Consider the following 17,219-nt stretch of genomic DNA (forward strand, 5'->3'; position numbering starts at 1 on the left):
TCTTTCTTTCTTTCTTTCTTTCTTTCTTTCTTTCTTTCTTTCTTTCTTTCTTTCTTTCCTTCCTTCCTTCCTTCCTTCCTTCCTTCCTTCCTTCCTTTCTCCCTCCCTCCCTTCCTTTTTTTCTCCCGTTAGTACTTTTTTTTTTTTCTTTTAAAAGTGGTGTGAAGAATGTAGATCTCTTTTCTTCTATGGCTAAATAGAAAACCCTCATTGTTTCTTGATACAGTGGCACACGTTTTTAATCTCACCCTTTGGGTGGCGGAGCCAGGAGAGTTGTGAATTTGTGTTTAGCCTGGGTCTCATAGGATGACTCTGTCTCAAAAAAAAAATCTTGGTGCTAATTCATTGTTTGTAATAGGGTTTTGTTCTACTTTCAGAATGAGTTGCAGAGGTTCATGGATGTCACATTCGAAAAGATTCAAAGCACAGGGCAAGCTCTGAGCATGCTGAAGAAGTTTGAAAGGTAAAGATTTGAAATAACTTTCCAAGTTCTGTCTTCTAAACTTGAGATAATGTGAGCACAGTTTAGCTTCTTTTTATAGCTTATCTTTTGTTGTAATTATAACTCTCATTATAACTTCGCTTTCTAATGTGAAGAAAAGCCTCTCTTGACAGTCTGAGTCACAAGGTCACAGGTTTTAAGTTTTTCAGAGGCTAAGGAGGATTAATCCCTGGAAGGATTAGGGATTTGCTTCATCTCTGTCAATAGAGAATACTCTTAGCTTTGAAGTGGTCTGCAGCTGCCTGTAGTAATACTGCCTAATGTCTGAATAATTTGACATAATTCTTCTCAGGTTAGTGGTTTTGCTTTGTAAGGATTGAAACTGTTTTGGTTCTTTTAAACACGCCACACAACTATTCCATTGTTTTCAGCTGGACTGTTTTAAAGTGAATGTTATTAAGTAAGATTTAATATATATATATATTCTCATTAATCGAATACTTTGTATTTTTTTTTTTATGTTTCAATCAGATTGAATATACCTAACCTTCGTATTGAGGAAAAATACCAAACAGTTTTTCAGAATTTTGGGGCTGACATCGACATGATTTCTAAGCTCTATACGAAACAGAAATACGACCCTCCCTTGGCTCGCAACCAGCCTCCCATAGCTGGGCAGATCTTGTGGGCCCGGCAGCTATTTCACAGGCTGGAGCAGCCAATGCAGCTCTTCCAGCAGCACCCCTCTGTGCTGAAGACAGAGGAGGCCAAGCCTGTGATCCGCAGTTACAACAAGATAGCCAAGGTCCTATTGGAGTTTGAGGTCCTCTACCACAGGGCGTGGCTTCAGCAGGTGAATTCCTGAGTGAATGCTTCTTAATGCTGTCTATTGTCCAGATGGAGGGAATCCTTTTCCAGCATTTGCCATGGATACAACAGTTTGATTGCACTTAATACATCAATGTGTATAACATAAAAGTGAAAGAAGATACTTATTAATATTGAAAAAAGACTAAGCTAAGTAATAAAAGCTTATTGTTTAATTTATAACCTAAGTGAGAAAGTCACATTTCACCATCCTGTCAGTTAGGGGTCCTATTTTTTTCTCCTTTAAAAATTCGGTAAGATCCTCATCAGAGGTACAGTTCAGTGCTGGAACATTTACTTAGCAGGCATGAGACATTGGGTTTTATCTGCAGCAGAACACACACACAGATCATGAATGTGTTAGCAAATGCAAGCGTGTCTGTAGAAAGAAGTCTTTTGTTTTATTTAGTTGTATTAGTATGGAATCAAGATATATCCCACCAATACTTAAATTTCTTTAAAGGTCAGCAAGACATAATAGCTGTATAGCTATGCCTATTGACTTTCTAGTTAAATAAAAAGTGAGATCAGCTAGGTTTGTGTAACTTTTATCATGAAATATAACTAATTAGGTATAAAGAGCTAAATGTCTCTTTAAAAATCACCCAGGCTACTGTAGTGTTTGCCTGTCATGTGAGAGTCTCAGGAATGAAAATAATATATTCAGTAGACTGTGCAACATCACCAACAAGAACCTGAAGGCTGTTTTCTCAGAGGGAATTTGGAAGTAGAGTGAGTGACCCCATTGCCTGGAATTTTGCAAGGTCAAGCCCATGGGAGAATACTGAATAAGCACTTACCGAGGCCCGAGAGGTTGAGCCAGATACAATGCATGCATCACACTCTGATGGTAACAGTGTTGGCGTCCTCCACAGATCGAAGAAATTCACAAAGGTCTCGAGGCTTCCTTACTGGTGAAGGCTCCAGCCACAGGGGAATTGTTTGTGAACTTTGATCCCCAGATATTAATCTTATTTAGAGAAACTCAGTGCATGTCCCAGATGGGTCTCCCGGTCTCACCACTTGCATCTGCCCTCTTCGAGAAGCGGGATGTGTACAAAAAGAACTTCAGTGACATGAAGGTAGAGTACTTTATTTCCCCCTTCCTGGATGCTTCTAGAGTTCATTTGTTATTTTGTTTTATGTTCTTTCTTTCAGTTCACTCAGGGGGAACTGAAGTGAGTTGACCACTCACGGGCAGACAGTTGTATTTTATACAACTTGCACAATGATATGCAGTAGCTTTGACTGTAAATCATTTGTTGGGATGATAGATGCTTGAAATGGTTTATTTGGGGGGGGGCATTAGAATCTCAAGTTCCTATTCTAAGTCCAAGATGATTTTTGGACATCAGTGTGGCCATCGGTACCCAGGCAATTATATCTAGAAGCCTGGAGCTCAATGGAACATTCAAAGTTGGAATCATGCTTTCTGGAAGTGCAAGATTTAGCTGTTAGTAATGTCATTGTCCTGGATGAAAACTTTTGGGCAGGGGCAGAGACAGAAAGGAGTAGAGGGCTATTGGATAAGACACAAGGTTGTTTCATTATTAACAGTAGAAGTAGATGACATCTAGTGGTAGATGACAAGCCACAAAACCAGGCATGGACTTTCAGGTAGGATGAAAACTGTCGTTCAGGAAGCTGAGAGTAAGGAAAGAGCTGCAAGGAAGGACTGATTGTCACTGACAAAGCCATTGCCAAAAGGATGAAGAGAAAAGTTCAAAGACGCAGCGTTGGTACTGGAACACATAGAAACCATTGCTAAGGTGCCACAGAAAACCAGCCGTGGTGGTGTATGCTGTAATCCTGGCACTTGGCAAGTAGAGCAAGAGGATCAGAAGTTCAAGGTCATCCTTGACTATGGAGCAAGTAGAGGTTGCCCTGTCTCAAAAGCAACTACGGTGATTAACATCATGTGATGACACTGAGCCCTGCTTGCGCAGTGCCTCATGGCTGGGCCCCTCTCTCGTCACTTGCTGTACTGCCCACTGAGTGCAGAGGCGTTTGCACACTAACGGGTGCCCTGCACTAAGCTGTCCCCTCAGCTCTCTTCACTGTGTTCTAGGACAGGGTCTTGGTCCTCTGGACTCACACTTCACTAACTCCTGTAATCCAGGCTGGCCTTGAACTTCCAATCCTTTGTTTCAGTCTCTCTAAGAGCTGGGATTGCAGACCTCTGTCTCCGTTCTAAGTTTATGGTCATTAGCTAATGTCATCTTTCTTACTGCCGTGTAAGATGGGTGGGACAAAGCACTATCTGGCTCAGAGAGATTGACAGAGTCAAGGTCTCATAGCTAAGTGACAGAATTAGGACCAGAACCCAGGATTGTTCTCTCCTGTCTTCTTATTACTCTTTTAACATTAAAAAGTTAAAATTGTCTTCAAAAGTTAAATTTCTCTATGGTTGACCCATAAAACACTAGTCAGCATGTTTATATTCTTTTTAAATTTTTTTGTGTGTCAGAAAAAAAAATGCCTGGTCAATTTACATATTTACAAGAGAAATGTTTTACTAAGAAATCATATTTATACAGCTATACAATTACTACTATAATTTTCCCCACAGAGTCTTTCTCAGTTATATGTTGCAAATAACACAGAACTTCAAAACATAGGGGCTTTTTGGCATACTTTTCATGGTTCCATGCTAAAGGTTTGAATGGGTATTGTATGATTCCCTCAGCTGAAATTGCAGACTGAGGCATGGACAAGGGTTTCTGGCATGGGCTCCGCAGGCTAGTAGAATACTTTATGTCACTATCTAGGAGGAAGTGCTACATAAAGAGTCCACATGTTCTCAGTGCCAGCCCAGGTGTTTCCCAGAATCCTTCTTTTGAGCCCTGTCGGCTCTCAGAATGCACATGCTGATTCAGTATAGGGTGCTTAGACCCAACTCCATAAGAAGAGAAGTGGCAAAGAATGTTTGAAAGCTACTACTGTTCCAACCAAAGATTTGAACAAGCAAATTACTATCTGGTTGGTATTTATTATATCTTGGAGATGGAAAAAGTTAGAATCCCTGTGTAGCATGGCTAGCTGGTAGAAAGTAGATTTATCGGCACACATGGTGGTCGTGAGGGGCACAAAAGCTCTCCCAAGTTTCAGCGCTGCTGTGCAGGAATCTAACAGAGTTTTCAGTTTCTACAGAAATGCTAAAGTAGCTGGCTCTTTGTCTTATTCATCTTTTTCTTGGAATGTATATTTGGAACTGGAAAGAGATGAGCTTAGTGTGAGCTAATAGTGTGGAATATAGTTTGTGAAACCAATATGATCTGGATCCAAACCATTATCTCTAGATAAATGACTTTACCTTTGAAGCCTCAGTTTCTCATTTGTAAAAGGGATGAGTGGTACTCCTTGGGTTTAAAGGATTAAAGGTGAGGAGTAGAAAGCCTGCTGGACGCAGATTCTAAGAACCATTTCTCTGATAGAATAAATAATGGACATTGAAAAGAAAAGGGGCAGTAAGCAGTGGCTAAAAGCTTTAGGATATTTGGAAGCAGCTGCTAATAGAATCATCAAATATAGGCCTTTCTCAAGAGGCCTTTGGGGAAAATGAAAGGATATTAATGAAACTATAGAAAAGTATTATAGGAAGTCTGAGCTCATTTGGGAGATGTTAGGTTTCACTTCCTTCTCAAAGCCCAGCAGGACTTCCTATGCTCCTCTGACAGGTTCTGTAAAAGTATGAATAGAAGCTGTAACACTGCTGTCTCTAAAGTTTTGCAAACATATCCACCCAGAGGCCATTTCTGTTCTAGTGAGAACATTTTTTTTGGCAATGATCTAATATTTTACTAATACCTTTACCTTCTGTACAAGCATGGACTTAAAACTGTCTGTCTTTAAGAAGCACCTTGATGTGCCCTGCAAGGAGTGTGTCAGGATGCACTATTAGGTGGGTTTGAAAATGATAGCATATGGAATGAAAAGGGAGTAATGTTGACTTTATATTGTAGGTGATTTTTAATGTGGAGCTCAAACCCCTCACATTTCAGATCACAAATTCTTTTTCTCATAACAACTAATTGATTAATTAAATAGATGTTGATTGATCCAGTCCTGTATAGTAGCTAATGTTTCAAGGAAATTGGAAAAGACAAGTGGAAATCTTGTCCTTGCATTTTTCTGCAGTTGCTTTTGACTTATGGTGAGGTTGAAAGTGTTGTAAGTAAATAGTGCATGTATTACACTGACGTTAATGAACAGCGTGGCTTAGCCTACTACCCTGCCTTCAATGTGCTCGTTTCCATTAGCCAAGAGGTGTTATTTAAAGCGGCTTGAAATCAGCACTGATTCTTGACTCTCCCTTTGCCCTTTGGGTCTTGTGCCAAAACTGTTAATGGTGTATGTGGTCTATAGGAGACTCATAGCAGGAAGATGTACTGTGTCCCCATAAAAAATGGAAGTACAGTGAGGCACAGATGGACATACTCTTCCTGTAACTTTGCATTGTTTACAAAAGTTGCGTGACTTTTCTCTGCTTTGGGCTGGGTAGATGCCAAGAAATGATCCTCAAATTCTTTTTCGCTCTCAGTTCTAATTTACTGGCTTAGGATTTGGTGGGTGTACAGAGAGTATCTGTTTTATTTTGTTTGCAGCGTTCGCCCTGCCAGGATACTAGATCCTAATAATTTCACCCTGGATATAAAAGTTATCTTTTTAGATAAAAATACTAATAGATATTAAAAGTGACATGTAAACTGGCTGTTTAATCACATTCCTTTGCAGATGATGCTGTCCGAATACCAGAGAGTGAAATCGAAAATGCCTCCTGCCATTGAGCAGTTGATGGTCCCACACTTGGCTAGAGTGGATGAAGCCCTCCAGCCCGGCCTGGCTGCCCTGACTTGGACGTCCCTGAATATTGGGACATATTTAGAAAATGCTTTTGCAAAGATCAGTGAGTCTGTCCACATGATCTTTATTTCTCCATTTTAGGAGCCAAGTTCTTATTGCCTACTGGATAATTTGTTATTAATATGCTGTTATAAATAATGAAATGAGGAATAAGGCCGCAAACCTCCACACTGAATAGCAGCAAACTATAACGAGTTCAGTACTTTCTTAGAAACTGTAAATATTCATTATTTAATTTTATTCCTAGGGATTTTCCATGCAATTTTGTTGATTCTTTTTGCTGTATATCAGCATCCGAAAAATGTTTAGGCCCCTTACTTTCTACACTAATTCATTAGTTCATTACAACTGTTTTCTTTTTAATCTTTCCCTCTCCCTCTTCTTCCACCTCCTTTTCTTCTCCTTCTCCTCCTCCTCACCTTCTTCTTCCTCCTTATCCGCATCTTTGTCCTTTTTCTTTTAGGTCAGACTCAGAGCTGTACATGCAGTAGGAAGACACTGTACCACTGAGCTTATTTGCAGACCTCTCTGGTTTTGGGCACCTGGATTTGGATGGAGTAGAGTGCTAAAGGACAGGGCATCTTAAATGAGGAAAGTTTAAGCAAGTGCCACTTTTCCATAACCAGGGATGTAGTTCTTACAATACATGTAAGACGGCGAATTCCTTTTAATCCAGTTTCTCAGAATAAGCATAGGTATGCTACAATGAAAATCTGATCTCAACTCCATTGGGATATTAAACAGTTAGAAATCTTTGTTTTATAGAATGCTTTTCATAGTCTCTCACTGTCCAAAAGTGAGCTTTTTCATGAGACATTTCCTGGAGATCATAGCTGCATTTTATAATGTATTACCTCCAGATCTCCTGTGTAAACAGGGGCATGCGGATTGGAACATAGTGGTAGAAGTTTGTAAAAATGTTTTATTGATTTTTTTTATGTGTGTGAACTTCATATCTTGTACCCCAATCCCGCTTATCTCTCCATCCTTTCATATTTGTCCTTGCAAAGAAAACAAACAACCCCCCTCCCCCCAAAAAAAGAACCAACAACAAAAACAAAAGCTTCGGTGTGTCATGGTGTGTCCCAAAGTACACACTTTTGCCCAAACAGCTTTACTTGTTAATATTCATTTCACTGAGTCACTGGTCTGGTTTGAGGCCCCTGGCTTCCTCTATACTATCAATACTGGGTCTTCATGGCGTCTCCTCTTGGATCTCCTATTGTTGCCCTGTGTTGTGGAGATCCTGAATAAATGGGGTTGGTGTGGGATGGGCCAACTCAAATCCCTGTATCTTGGCCTGGGTGGTAGCTGAGTAGTTCAGCCACCAGGGCCAGCTTTATTGCGCTGTCTAGGTGAGGTGTGGGGTAATCTTCTGCCTACCACAGATGGCAAGGGGCAAGGCCATTTCTTCAATGAGACAGTGGAAATTTCTATTCTTTTTTTTTTCCAACTTGGTGTTATCTATTTCTTCTTTGTGGACCAATTTTGCCTACGAAGACTTTTTATGACCCAGGATAAGAAGTTAAGGATCCCAGTCTGACTACATTACTTCATGTCCACCTCCTCCTAGGGCCTCTGTTGTGCTGATGGCTAGAACTAGAGGTTCAGTATTGTACATGTCTTCTAATGGTGAAGTCCAGTTCTGTCTTTCTCCCAAACTGACTGCAAAGGGCTTAAAACTCATGCTATTTCCTCTACTTTTCTTGTGTCCGTCTGGTGTACCAGTACTTCGAGACTCAAAAAACCACATAATTCCCATTCCTTTACTTCTCTGACCTTTTGCAACTCACTCTGTCATGTTACTTCCTTTCTGGGTCAGGCTTTCCTGGGACTGCCTTCTAGGTAACTGCTGTGATACTGCTCTTTTTCTTTCACTTACTCTTGGTAGGACTTAGTCTACTGATAACTTTACTTATTAGGAACTTGTCTTCTCAGTGGTTTCTTACTGTACCTTCCAAATAACTATATAGTAGTTAATATGATAATTTAGCAGGCGCATTATGTTGAAGAATATTTGAGAAGTGCTGGGTTGGGGCAGATAATGAAGTAAGGGATTACAGTTGTGAGTTAGCTAGTTTTTTTTTCCTTTCCCCCAACTTGACAAAAGCTAGAGTAATTTGGGAAGAAGGAATATCAGTTCAGAACATTTTATTGATTGGTGGTTGATAATGGAGGCCCATGCTGTTGCAGATGGTGCCACCCCTGGGCAAGTGGTCCTGGATCGTGTAAAAAAAACAGGCCAAGCAAGCTTGGAGGAATAATCCAGTAGGCAGTACTTGCTCATGGCTTGTGCTTCAGCTCCTCCCCCCAGCTTCCTGTCTTAAGTTCTCTGGTAAAGGAATCACAAGCTCTAAGATGAAGTAAACCTTTTCCTCCCAAGTTGCTTTTGGTCATGGTGTTTTATCAAAGCAATAGAAAGTCTACCTAAGACAGTTGCATACTTTTGCTTTAATTTTGCTTGCTTAAGTGGGAACCAGTTTCAAAGATAAATTGTAACAGAGTGTTTGCATATTAATGAAGTGTATTTTAGGCTCATCCCTGTTTACAAGTGGGATACTGAAAGGTGCACAGTTAGATAACCATGGCATCAGGAGGATCAAAAAAGTTTTAAAAAGGAGCCTTAATTTAAAGGTTAAAAGTAACAGTCCAGAGATGCTTAATGGTATCCAGTATTGAATAGATAGAAGCAATAAAGATGAGTTTCCTTCCCTTTAAACCAATATTCTCTCCAAAATATCTCTCCTTAGGAAATGTAACAAGAGTAAATGGGCTAAAATCTCTAAGGAGGCATTTATAAGGTATATAAAGCCTTCATAGTGAGAGTTATCACAATCAAATTAGAACAGGCTGCTAAGGTGGTCTTAACAGTACTCTCCCTAGAGAGGTATAAGGATTAGCAATTTGGATATTTTATTAGATGTTAGCTAGAGAAAAGTAGGTAGCTTCTAAAGAAATCCCAATTCTCCTTTTTAAATTGTGTTTTCTTTTGTAAATTAAACTTAAGAAGACAATGAAGAACAAAATTAAGCATCATTGTACATGTAGCCATTATGGTTGAGCACCTCATGGTCAATTGTTCTCTGTACTTTGGCATTTGTGGTTATCTGTGATGGTCTCAATCTGCTGCATAAAAGAGCTTCTTTGATGAGTGTAAACAAACAGTGTTAACTCTCAAGAACAGTTGGATAATGAATTGGAATAAATGAACCAACCTTTAGAATTGCAGATGTTTAATTGGACCACACATTTGTAAAAAAAATTTCTGTTCTTTGAAATCATCAGCAGAACTTGAGTGGGCCTGATTTGGTACCCTGTGCTGCTGCTTTTTCTTATGTTGCTGCTGCAACTACTCGCCACAAATTTCATGGCTTCATATAATGCAAATCACAGACGTCAGAAACCCAGAGTCTCATGTCGCTACCATCAAGGCATCTTCAGAGAAGATTCTTCCCAGAAACTCTGCCACGGGTCCTTTCCTCAGCATCTTCTGGGTCTTATAGACTGCCCTCATCTGCAGGAGAATGACTGTGTCATGTTTGGAGCTAGCTGTGTCTCATGGCCAAGCTTTTCTCTCAGTCACATTTCCAGGGCCAAACTCTTCTCTTTCCCACCCTGACCTTCCTGACTTTTTCTTAAAATGTCCTTGTAACAGCTCTGCCTGGATAATCCAGAATAGTCCTCCAAGCTCAAGGTCCTTAACACATCTGCAAAGTCTCTTTTGTCACATACGATAATATTTCCAGAGGATTAGAGATCTCCTTAGGATATATATTATATATAATATATATAATTATATATATTATGTATTATATATATATTATATAATATATATATTTTGCCACAAATGTCTTTGAAGATCTTGTGCAGGACCTTGTGCAGGAAGAAACAAGAGATTTCTATTGAGTGAGCACACTTAAGTAGAAGTGTTTGTTTGGTTGGTTTTTTTCACTGCATACTGTTGTCAGTAAGAACCATTTGGTATATTGACCAGTTGCCTGAATAATTAGCTTAAAAAGTATTGAAACTTAGGTATTTATTATTTAGGAAGTGAAGATATTGATTTAAGGGACTATTAAAAAGAAGAATTTAATTTCTTTTTCTTCTTTTTTATTATTTAATTATTTTTATTAATTAAAATCTATTCACTTTGGATTTCCCCTGTAGCTCCCTCCCTCCTCCCCTCCTAATCCCACCCTCCCTCTTCCCCACCCTTGTCCCTCTCCCAGTCCACTGGTAAGGGAGGTCCTCCTCTCCTTCCTCTGATCCTAATATATCAGGTCTCATCAGGAGTGACTGCATTGTCTTCTTTTGTGGCCTGGTAAGGCTGTTCTCCCTTCAGGGGGAGGTGATCAAAGAACAGGCCAATCAGTTCATGTCAGAGACAGTCCCTGTCCCCATTACTATGGAACCTATTTGAATACTGAACTGCCATGTGCTACTCTGTGCAGGGGTTCCAGGCCATCTCCATGAGTGTTCCTTGGCTGGAGTATCAGTCTCAGAAAAGATCCCTGTGCCCAGACTTTTTGGATTTGTTGCTCTCCTTGTGGAGCTCCTGTCCTTTCCACATCTTACTCTCTCCCCCTTCTTTCCTAAGATTCCCTGTATTCTGCCCAAAGTTTGGCTATGAGTCTCAGCATCTGCCTCGATACCCTGCAGGGTAGAGCCTTTCAGAGGCCCTCTGTGGTAGGCTCCTGTCCTGTTCCCTGTTTTCTCCCTCCTCCGATGTCCATCCTTTTTGCCTTTCTGAATGGGATTGAGCATCTTAGCCAGAGTCTTTTCTGATTAGCTTCCTTGGGTGTACAGATTTTAGTATGTTCAGAATTTAATTCCAATCCCAGTTGTTTATCTGTGGAATGGGCACTGATGTGAATGTTCACGATATAATGATAGAACAATGAATCATCAGAGTAGCCAGCATGATCACACAAAGATGGAAGAATGCTCAGGTGATAGGTAATGTAAGATCAAGGACCAGTCTCCACACACAGTCATAGGTGACCTTCTGGGGAGATAAATCAGAGCCAGGCAGCTAGGAAAGTTGTAAGTGTTAAAGGAGGAACTGTGTGCAGCAGCTACCTGCGGAGCAGCCAAAGGTTCGAAGGACACTGTGGTGCTTTTAATAAGAATGGCTCCCACAGGCTCATATATTTGAATGCCTTCACCCTCTGTAGAACTCGGAGATAGTATGCCACTGGGAGTAGGCTTTGAGGTTTCAAAAACCCATACCATTCCTAGTGTGCTCTCTCTGCTTAGTGGTTCTTGACTCAACATGTAAGCTCTCAGCTACTGCTCCAGAGCTATTCCTGCCTTCCTTTTTCTATGCTTCCCACCACAATGATCACAAACTCGCTCTCTGAAACTGTAAGAAAGCCCCCATTAAGTGCTTTCTGCTATAAGTTGTCCTGATTATGGTGTCTTTTCAGAGAAATAGAAAGGTAACTAAGGCAGATATGTATGACCCAAGCAGTTTTAATCCTGATGCTTCTGTTGTCATTCAGTCACATGTCCATGTTTAAGGAAATGCTTTACCTAATCTGTTGTTCATTTTGTTTTTCCTAAAGAGGACCTGGAGCTGCTGCTTGACCGGGTCAATGATTTGATTGAGTTCCGCATCAATGCCATCCTGGAAGAAATGAGCAGCATGCCGCTTTGTCAGCTCCCTCAGGAGGACCCCCTTACTTGTGACGGATTCCTCCAAATGACAAAGGTTATCAGAAGCTGATTTAAAAAAAAAAAAAAAACTCTTGAATTAACCTTTTTAAAGATAAAGGGCATATTTGAAGCATAGTTAAATTTAAAAAAATTCTATTTTGCTCCATGATAGAAGTGATTCAAATGTAGAACCGCCTGACAACATGAAGATAAAGAAAATGTTATTTAAGCAGCTGCTCGTAAATTGCTTCGCTTCAGATCAGTTGGAGGGGAACTGCTGTGGCATACATTTCCATTTTTTTCATGTTTTATGAAGGGCAGAGGGTTTTGTTTTGAAGAACTTCAGTTAGCAAGGGTTAAATTTGAAGTAGATTGTGAAGTAGTTGGGACATCTTATTGGCAAGGTTTCTTCAAGCACATCCAAAGAGCCATTTCTAAACTAGTATTTTGAAGCCTAGCATTCTAGACTAGTCCCTAGGAAAGCTGGCAAAGAACAGATGCTGTGTTTAAACTATTCATGGCAGAGACTGCATTTCCAGGTTCATCACACTTCAGTATATGAAAATAAAACTCTCAGAAAGTCTCCCTTATTTCCCAAGCACCCTTGAAAACGGGGCACCTTTTTCCTACTTAGAACCAAGGTACTAGCAGAGAGGTTGTACACCTTTTTGGAATGGCACGTTAGCTTCATTTATAATATTCCCTATGGGTATTCTGGCAATATGAACTCTTCAATGACGGCTTTAATACTGTTGTCCAGCGGTGCAGAAGGACCCATTACATTACATTCAGCTTGTGAATACACTGTAGCTGGGATTCATCACCAAGACAGAGGGACAATAGCCAGATGATACAGAAGGGATCTGGGAGAAGCCTGGTGCAGTCTTCCTTATGCTATCTCTTTCCAGTGAGGACTCATGGAGAACTCTTTTCACTCACAAGGAAACTGCAACAATCCATGCGCAAACTTTCTGCTCAGTGAAGTTTATTGCTTGACACTCAAAAATTTTTTTTATTTAAAATTTTATTTTATGTGTGTGTGTGTGCATGTGGTGTAGGGGTGAGGTACATGTGCACAAAGGCCAGAAGAGGACATCATATTTCTGGAGCTAAGTCTTATAGCCTCTTTTGGCCTGAACTCTGACTCTGAGCAGTAAGCATTCTTTTTTCCTATTAATTAATTAATTTATTCACTTTACAGCCTGACTGTAGTCCCTGCATCTCCTCTCAATCCCACTCTCACACACCCTCTCTCCCACCCTTGGGTACCAGCCTGCCCTGGCATATCAAGTCACAGCAGGACTAAGTGCATCCTCTTCCTCCGAGGCCAGACAAGGCAGTCGAGCTAGGAGAAAGGGATCCAAAGGCAAGCAACAGAGTCATAGACAGCCCCTGCTCCAATTGGTAGGGGACCACATGAAGAACAAACTGCACATCTGCTACGTATATGTAGGGGTTTTTGGTTCCGTCCATGCATGCTCTTTGGTTGGTGGTTCAGTCTCTGTTAGCCCCCATGGGCTCAGGTTAGTTGACTCTGTAGGTGTTTTTGTAGTATCCTTGACACCTCAGGCTCCCTTTCTCCTTCCTGCCACTCTTCAGCAACATTCCACAAGCTTCGCCCATTGTCTGCCTGTGGGTTTCTGCATCTGTTTTTATCAGTTGTTGGATGAAGTTTCTTAGAAGACAGTTATGCTAGGCTCTTGTCTGCAAGCATAGCAGAGTGTCTCATGGGGTGGGTCTCAGGGTGGGCCACTCATTGGTTGGCCATTCCCTCAGTCTCTGCTCTGTCTTTATCCCTGCATATCTGCAGGACACATTTTGGGGTTGAGGTTTTGTGGTGGGTTGGTGTCCACCTCCTTCCACTGGGAGTCCCTCCTGGTTACAGGAGGTGACATATTCAGGCTCCATATCTCCAGCTACCAGGTGTCTCAACTATGGTCACTTCCATTGACTCCTGGGAGCCTCCTCCATCCCAGGTCTCCAGCTAAGATAAAAAAAAAAAATGGTCAAGCAACTTATACACTGAGCCACCTCTTGAGTCCCAATACTCTAAGTTTTTATTGGTTTCTGCCACCATGGAACAGTTTGCTTTTTGTGAAAAGGCTCTGAATTTTATTAGGAATCAAGTATTTGGTATAAACCATATTGCTTACAGAAGCAGTCTAGTCACAAACCCATGTTTCTTAGCCAGATAGCAGTGAGAACCTACCTGAATCTGATCTCCTGGATGAGGAGGGTTTCACATGCACAGGTAACCCTTTAAAAAGACAGGACGAGGCATTTAGTGTTAACACCCTTTGGCATAGATGGTGAACTTCAATTTCTATTAGCTTGTTATTAGCTGATTGTAACTTAATGCCTACATTTTAGAATTATGTTTGACTTTTTCACGATAACTTTTAATTTTTTTCCTGCTGATTTTTAAGTTCTCTTCTCATTTGAAGAGACATCACTTAGCTCTTTGTTGTTTACAAAATGTAGCTGAAATATTAGAAATCCAAGTTTTAGATTTTAAAAATAGAGAAACTAGAATTTATAGCAATCACATCACTATCGTTATGATTGTTATGTATTTCATGACTTTTATAGTATTCATAGCAGGTTTTCACAGTGCTTTTACTTTTTGCCTCTTAGCTAGTATTTCTTTGCTATATATATATATATATATATATATATATATATATATATATATATATAATGACACTATATGGCTTTCACAGGCATGATACCTTCATAACATTTTATTCAGATGATATATATTGTTTATTTCTACTGGACATTAAATGGCTCCCAAAATTTGTAAATTTTGCCAAGAGCTATAATAAATATATACGTATGATTTTTTTTTGATCTTCAGGATCATTGCTCCCAAATAAGATTACTGTGTCAAACTGTATGGTTTTATCTATTTCACAACCCTTTACAGTCATAGACAAACTGATTTTTAAAAGATGATCCTGATATATAATGCTATAATACAATAATACCAATTTCACTTCCATCTGACATATAATTTATTAATTTTAGCTTGAGTAGCAAAATCACACATCCTAAATTAATCTGTATTTTGATTACCAATAGAAGTAAGTGCTTTATATTGACTTATTTCTACAAACCGTTTATTTGCTTTATAATTTTTAATTTTTTCATATAGATATATTGTTTTTTAATTTTTATGTTTGGTTTTTGGGAATATATAATCACATCATTTCCCTTCCTTGTTCTATTTCAAATTGATGGCTCCTTTTTCATTAATTGTTGTTACATACATATGTGTGTGTGTGTATATATATATATATATATATATATATATATATATATATATATATTTTCCAAAATACCTAACTATAGCCTGCTCAATATGTATACAGCTACTTATATGCATGTTTTCAGAGCAGACCTTTTGGTATGGGAAGCCAACTAATATGCTCTTCTCTGGAAAAGACTATTTCTTCTGCTCTCTTCATTCCTTAGCTGCTTGTAGTTCTTTGTGTAGGGCTGGAGCCTCTTGGGCTTTTCTCTTTCTGTGCTAGCTGCTTAGTAAAGAAAGGGATGGTGGGGACTCAAAGACAGACACTTTTCCATGCCTGTTGTCACTATGGAGATGAGATTTGTTTTGCTTGAAATAGGAACATTGTCTTCATTCTGTTTATATTCTGCTTTATTGATTTTTATGCTGTTTGCACTTTTATAATCATGGCTCCTCTTAGAAAAAGTTGAAAGATTTGAATAATCTTGTTGGAGTAATATTAATTATTGAGAGCTGTCTTCCAAAACCCCAGTACAAAGGAATTCTATGAGTTCAAATACATGCTCCTGTTGCTGAGGAAACTGGAGCCACTGTGAGGAAGTCTCCTGAGGGTTTACTTCCTGGGGGAGCCTGCCTTGAGGATGGGAGATGAAATTAAGGTCCATTTTGAGCCTCTTTAACATAGAGTCAAAGGACTCAAGAGACAGTTTTAAAAATGTTAAGGCTTTCTTAGGGAACAAGGAGTTAACTGATTCAGAATGAGGCAAACCACAGAGGAGGACTTTGCAGCCAGCCTTGAAGATACCTGATAAAACAGGGTCAAATGAAAGGGGAGTAGGTCCTCCCCTATCAGTGGACTTGGAAAGGGGCAGGGAGGAGACCAGGGAGGGAGTTGGGGAGGGGGAGGGAATGAGGGAGCGGGATACAGCTGGGACACAGAGTTAACAAATTGTAACTAAAAAGAAAAATAAAAAGAAAAAAAAAGAAAAAAAATAGAATGAGGCAAACAAGTGTGGCAAGCAGGATCCTTGCTTGAATGTCATTTGCTAGTTAACAATAGTACTTCTTGAAGACTTCCTTTGTTCTGGAAACATGTGTCACCATATGGAATACATGCAACAACATAAAACATTTAAAATTTATTTTTAGAAAATTTCATACATGTTTATCATGCATCTTAATCATACCCCCACCAGTCAGTTCAACCCTCCAACTCCCCTGGTCCCCCTTCTAAATTCAAGTCTTTTTTTTTTTCTTTCTTTCTTTCTTTCTTTCTTTCTTTCTTTCTTTCTTTCTTTCTTTCTTTCTTTCTTTCTCTCTCTCTCTCTCTCTCTCTCTCTCTCTCTTTCTTTCTTTCTTTCTTTCTTTCTTTCTTTCTTTCTTTCTTTCTTTCTTTCTTTCTTCTTTTTGAAATAACATACTGAGTCCAATTAATGTCACCCGTATGCACATGCCTGTGGACAGGCAACCTGCCTGTGGTTACCCCTCAGGGAAAACTGACTCTTCCTTGCCCAGTAGCTGTCAGCTCTCCTCAGCTAGGGGTGGGGCCTCAGTAGACACTCCCTCTCCATGCCGGAAGTTTTAACTGGCTTGGTCTTGTGTAGGCAGCTAGTTGTTGTGAGTTTTTATGTGTGTAATAGTCATGTCATCTCCAGACACCAGCCTTTCACAGCAGCACTTACTTCCTATCTTCTGCTTCAAAAACAAAACAAAATAAAGCCAGGTAAAGATTTGTCGTTAGGTGAAGTTGAGTTGAGTGAAGCTGTCATTTGATATTTTTCTTGGTAATAACAAAGTTTGTTCCAGGATACATTAAAACATTCACTCTAATGGCATCAACATGTCACGTCTATTGCCAAAGAGGGGTAAGTAGAAGTCAAGGCTGCTGAATGAAGAGGTATGAGAACCACAGATGGTCTGATATGTAATAGTACATGAATATGTTAGAATCTCAGTATGTAAGTCAGTGAAACTTGAGATGGATTTGGGAACAGTGACCAACAAACAAAGTCTATTTTCGTTGTGTTTTCCTCCAAATAGGTGGTAAAAGAAAGCCTTCTGTGTGTTTTACCTATCTTTATAGATTTGTCATAGCATCTACCACAGTGCTTAGTATTGTGCTATATTTGTCTTGTTTTCAAT

The 17,219-nt window shown here is 39.7% G+C and overlaps 1 protein-coding gene across 1 annotated transcript in view; it reads left to right on the plus strand.

Annotated features, from left to right (window-relative positions):
• Positions 1-17,219, plus strand: part of Dnah5 (dynein axonemal heavy chain 5) — a 298,260-nt gene that overhangs the window by 50,495 nt on the left and 230,546 nt on the right. Inside the window, exons 13-17 of the mRNA XM_055619009.1 lie at positions 378-463; positions 974-1,295; positions 2,185-2,391; positions 6,044-6,215; positions 11,737-11,882. Coding sequence (XP_055474984.1) covers positions 378-463; positions 974-1,295; positions 2,185-2,391; positions 6,044-6,215; positions 11,737-11,882 — 933 coding nt within the window. The remainder of the gene's footprint in view (positions 1-377; positions 464-973; positions 1,296-2,184; positions 2,392-6,043; positions 6,216-11,736; positions 11,883-17,219) is intronic.

Source organism: Psammomys obesus, unplaced genomic scaffold (genome assembly GCF_907164565.1).
Source record: "Psammomys obesus unplaced genomic scaffold, mPsaObe1.curated_primary_1811, whole genome shotgun sequence".
Lineage (NCBI taxonomy): Eukaryota > Metazoa > Chordata > Mammalia > Rodentia > Muridae > Psammomys > Psammomys obesus.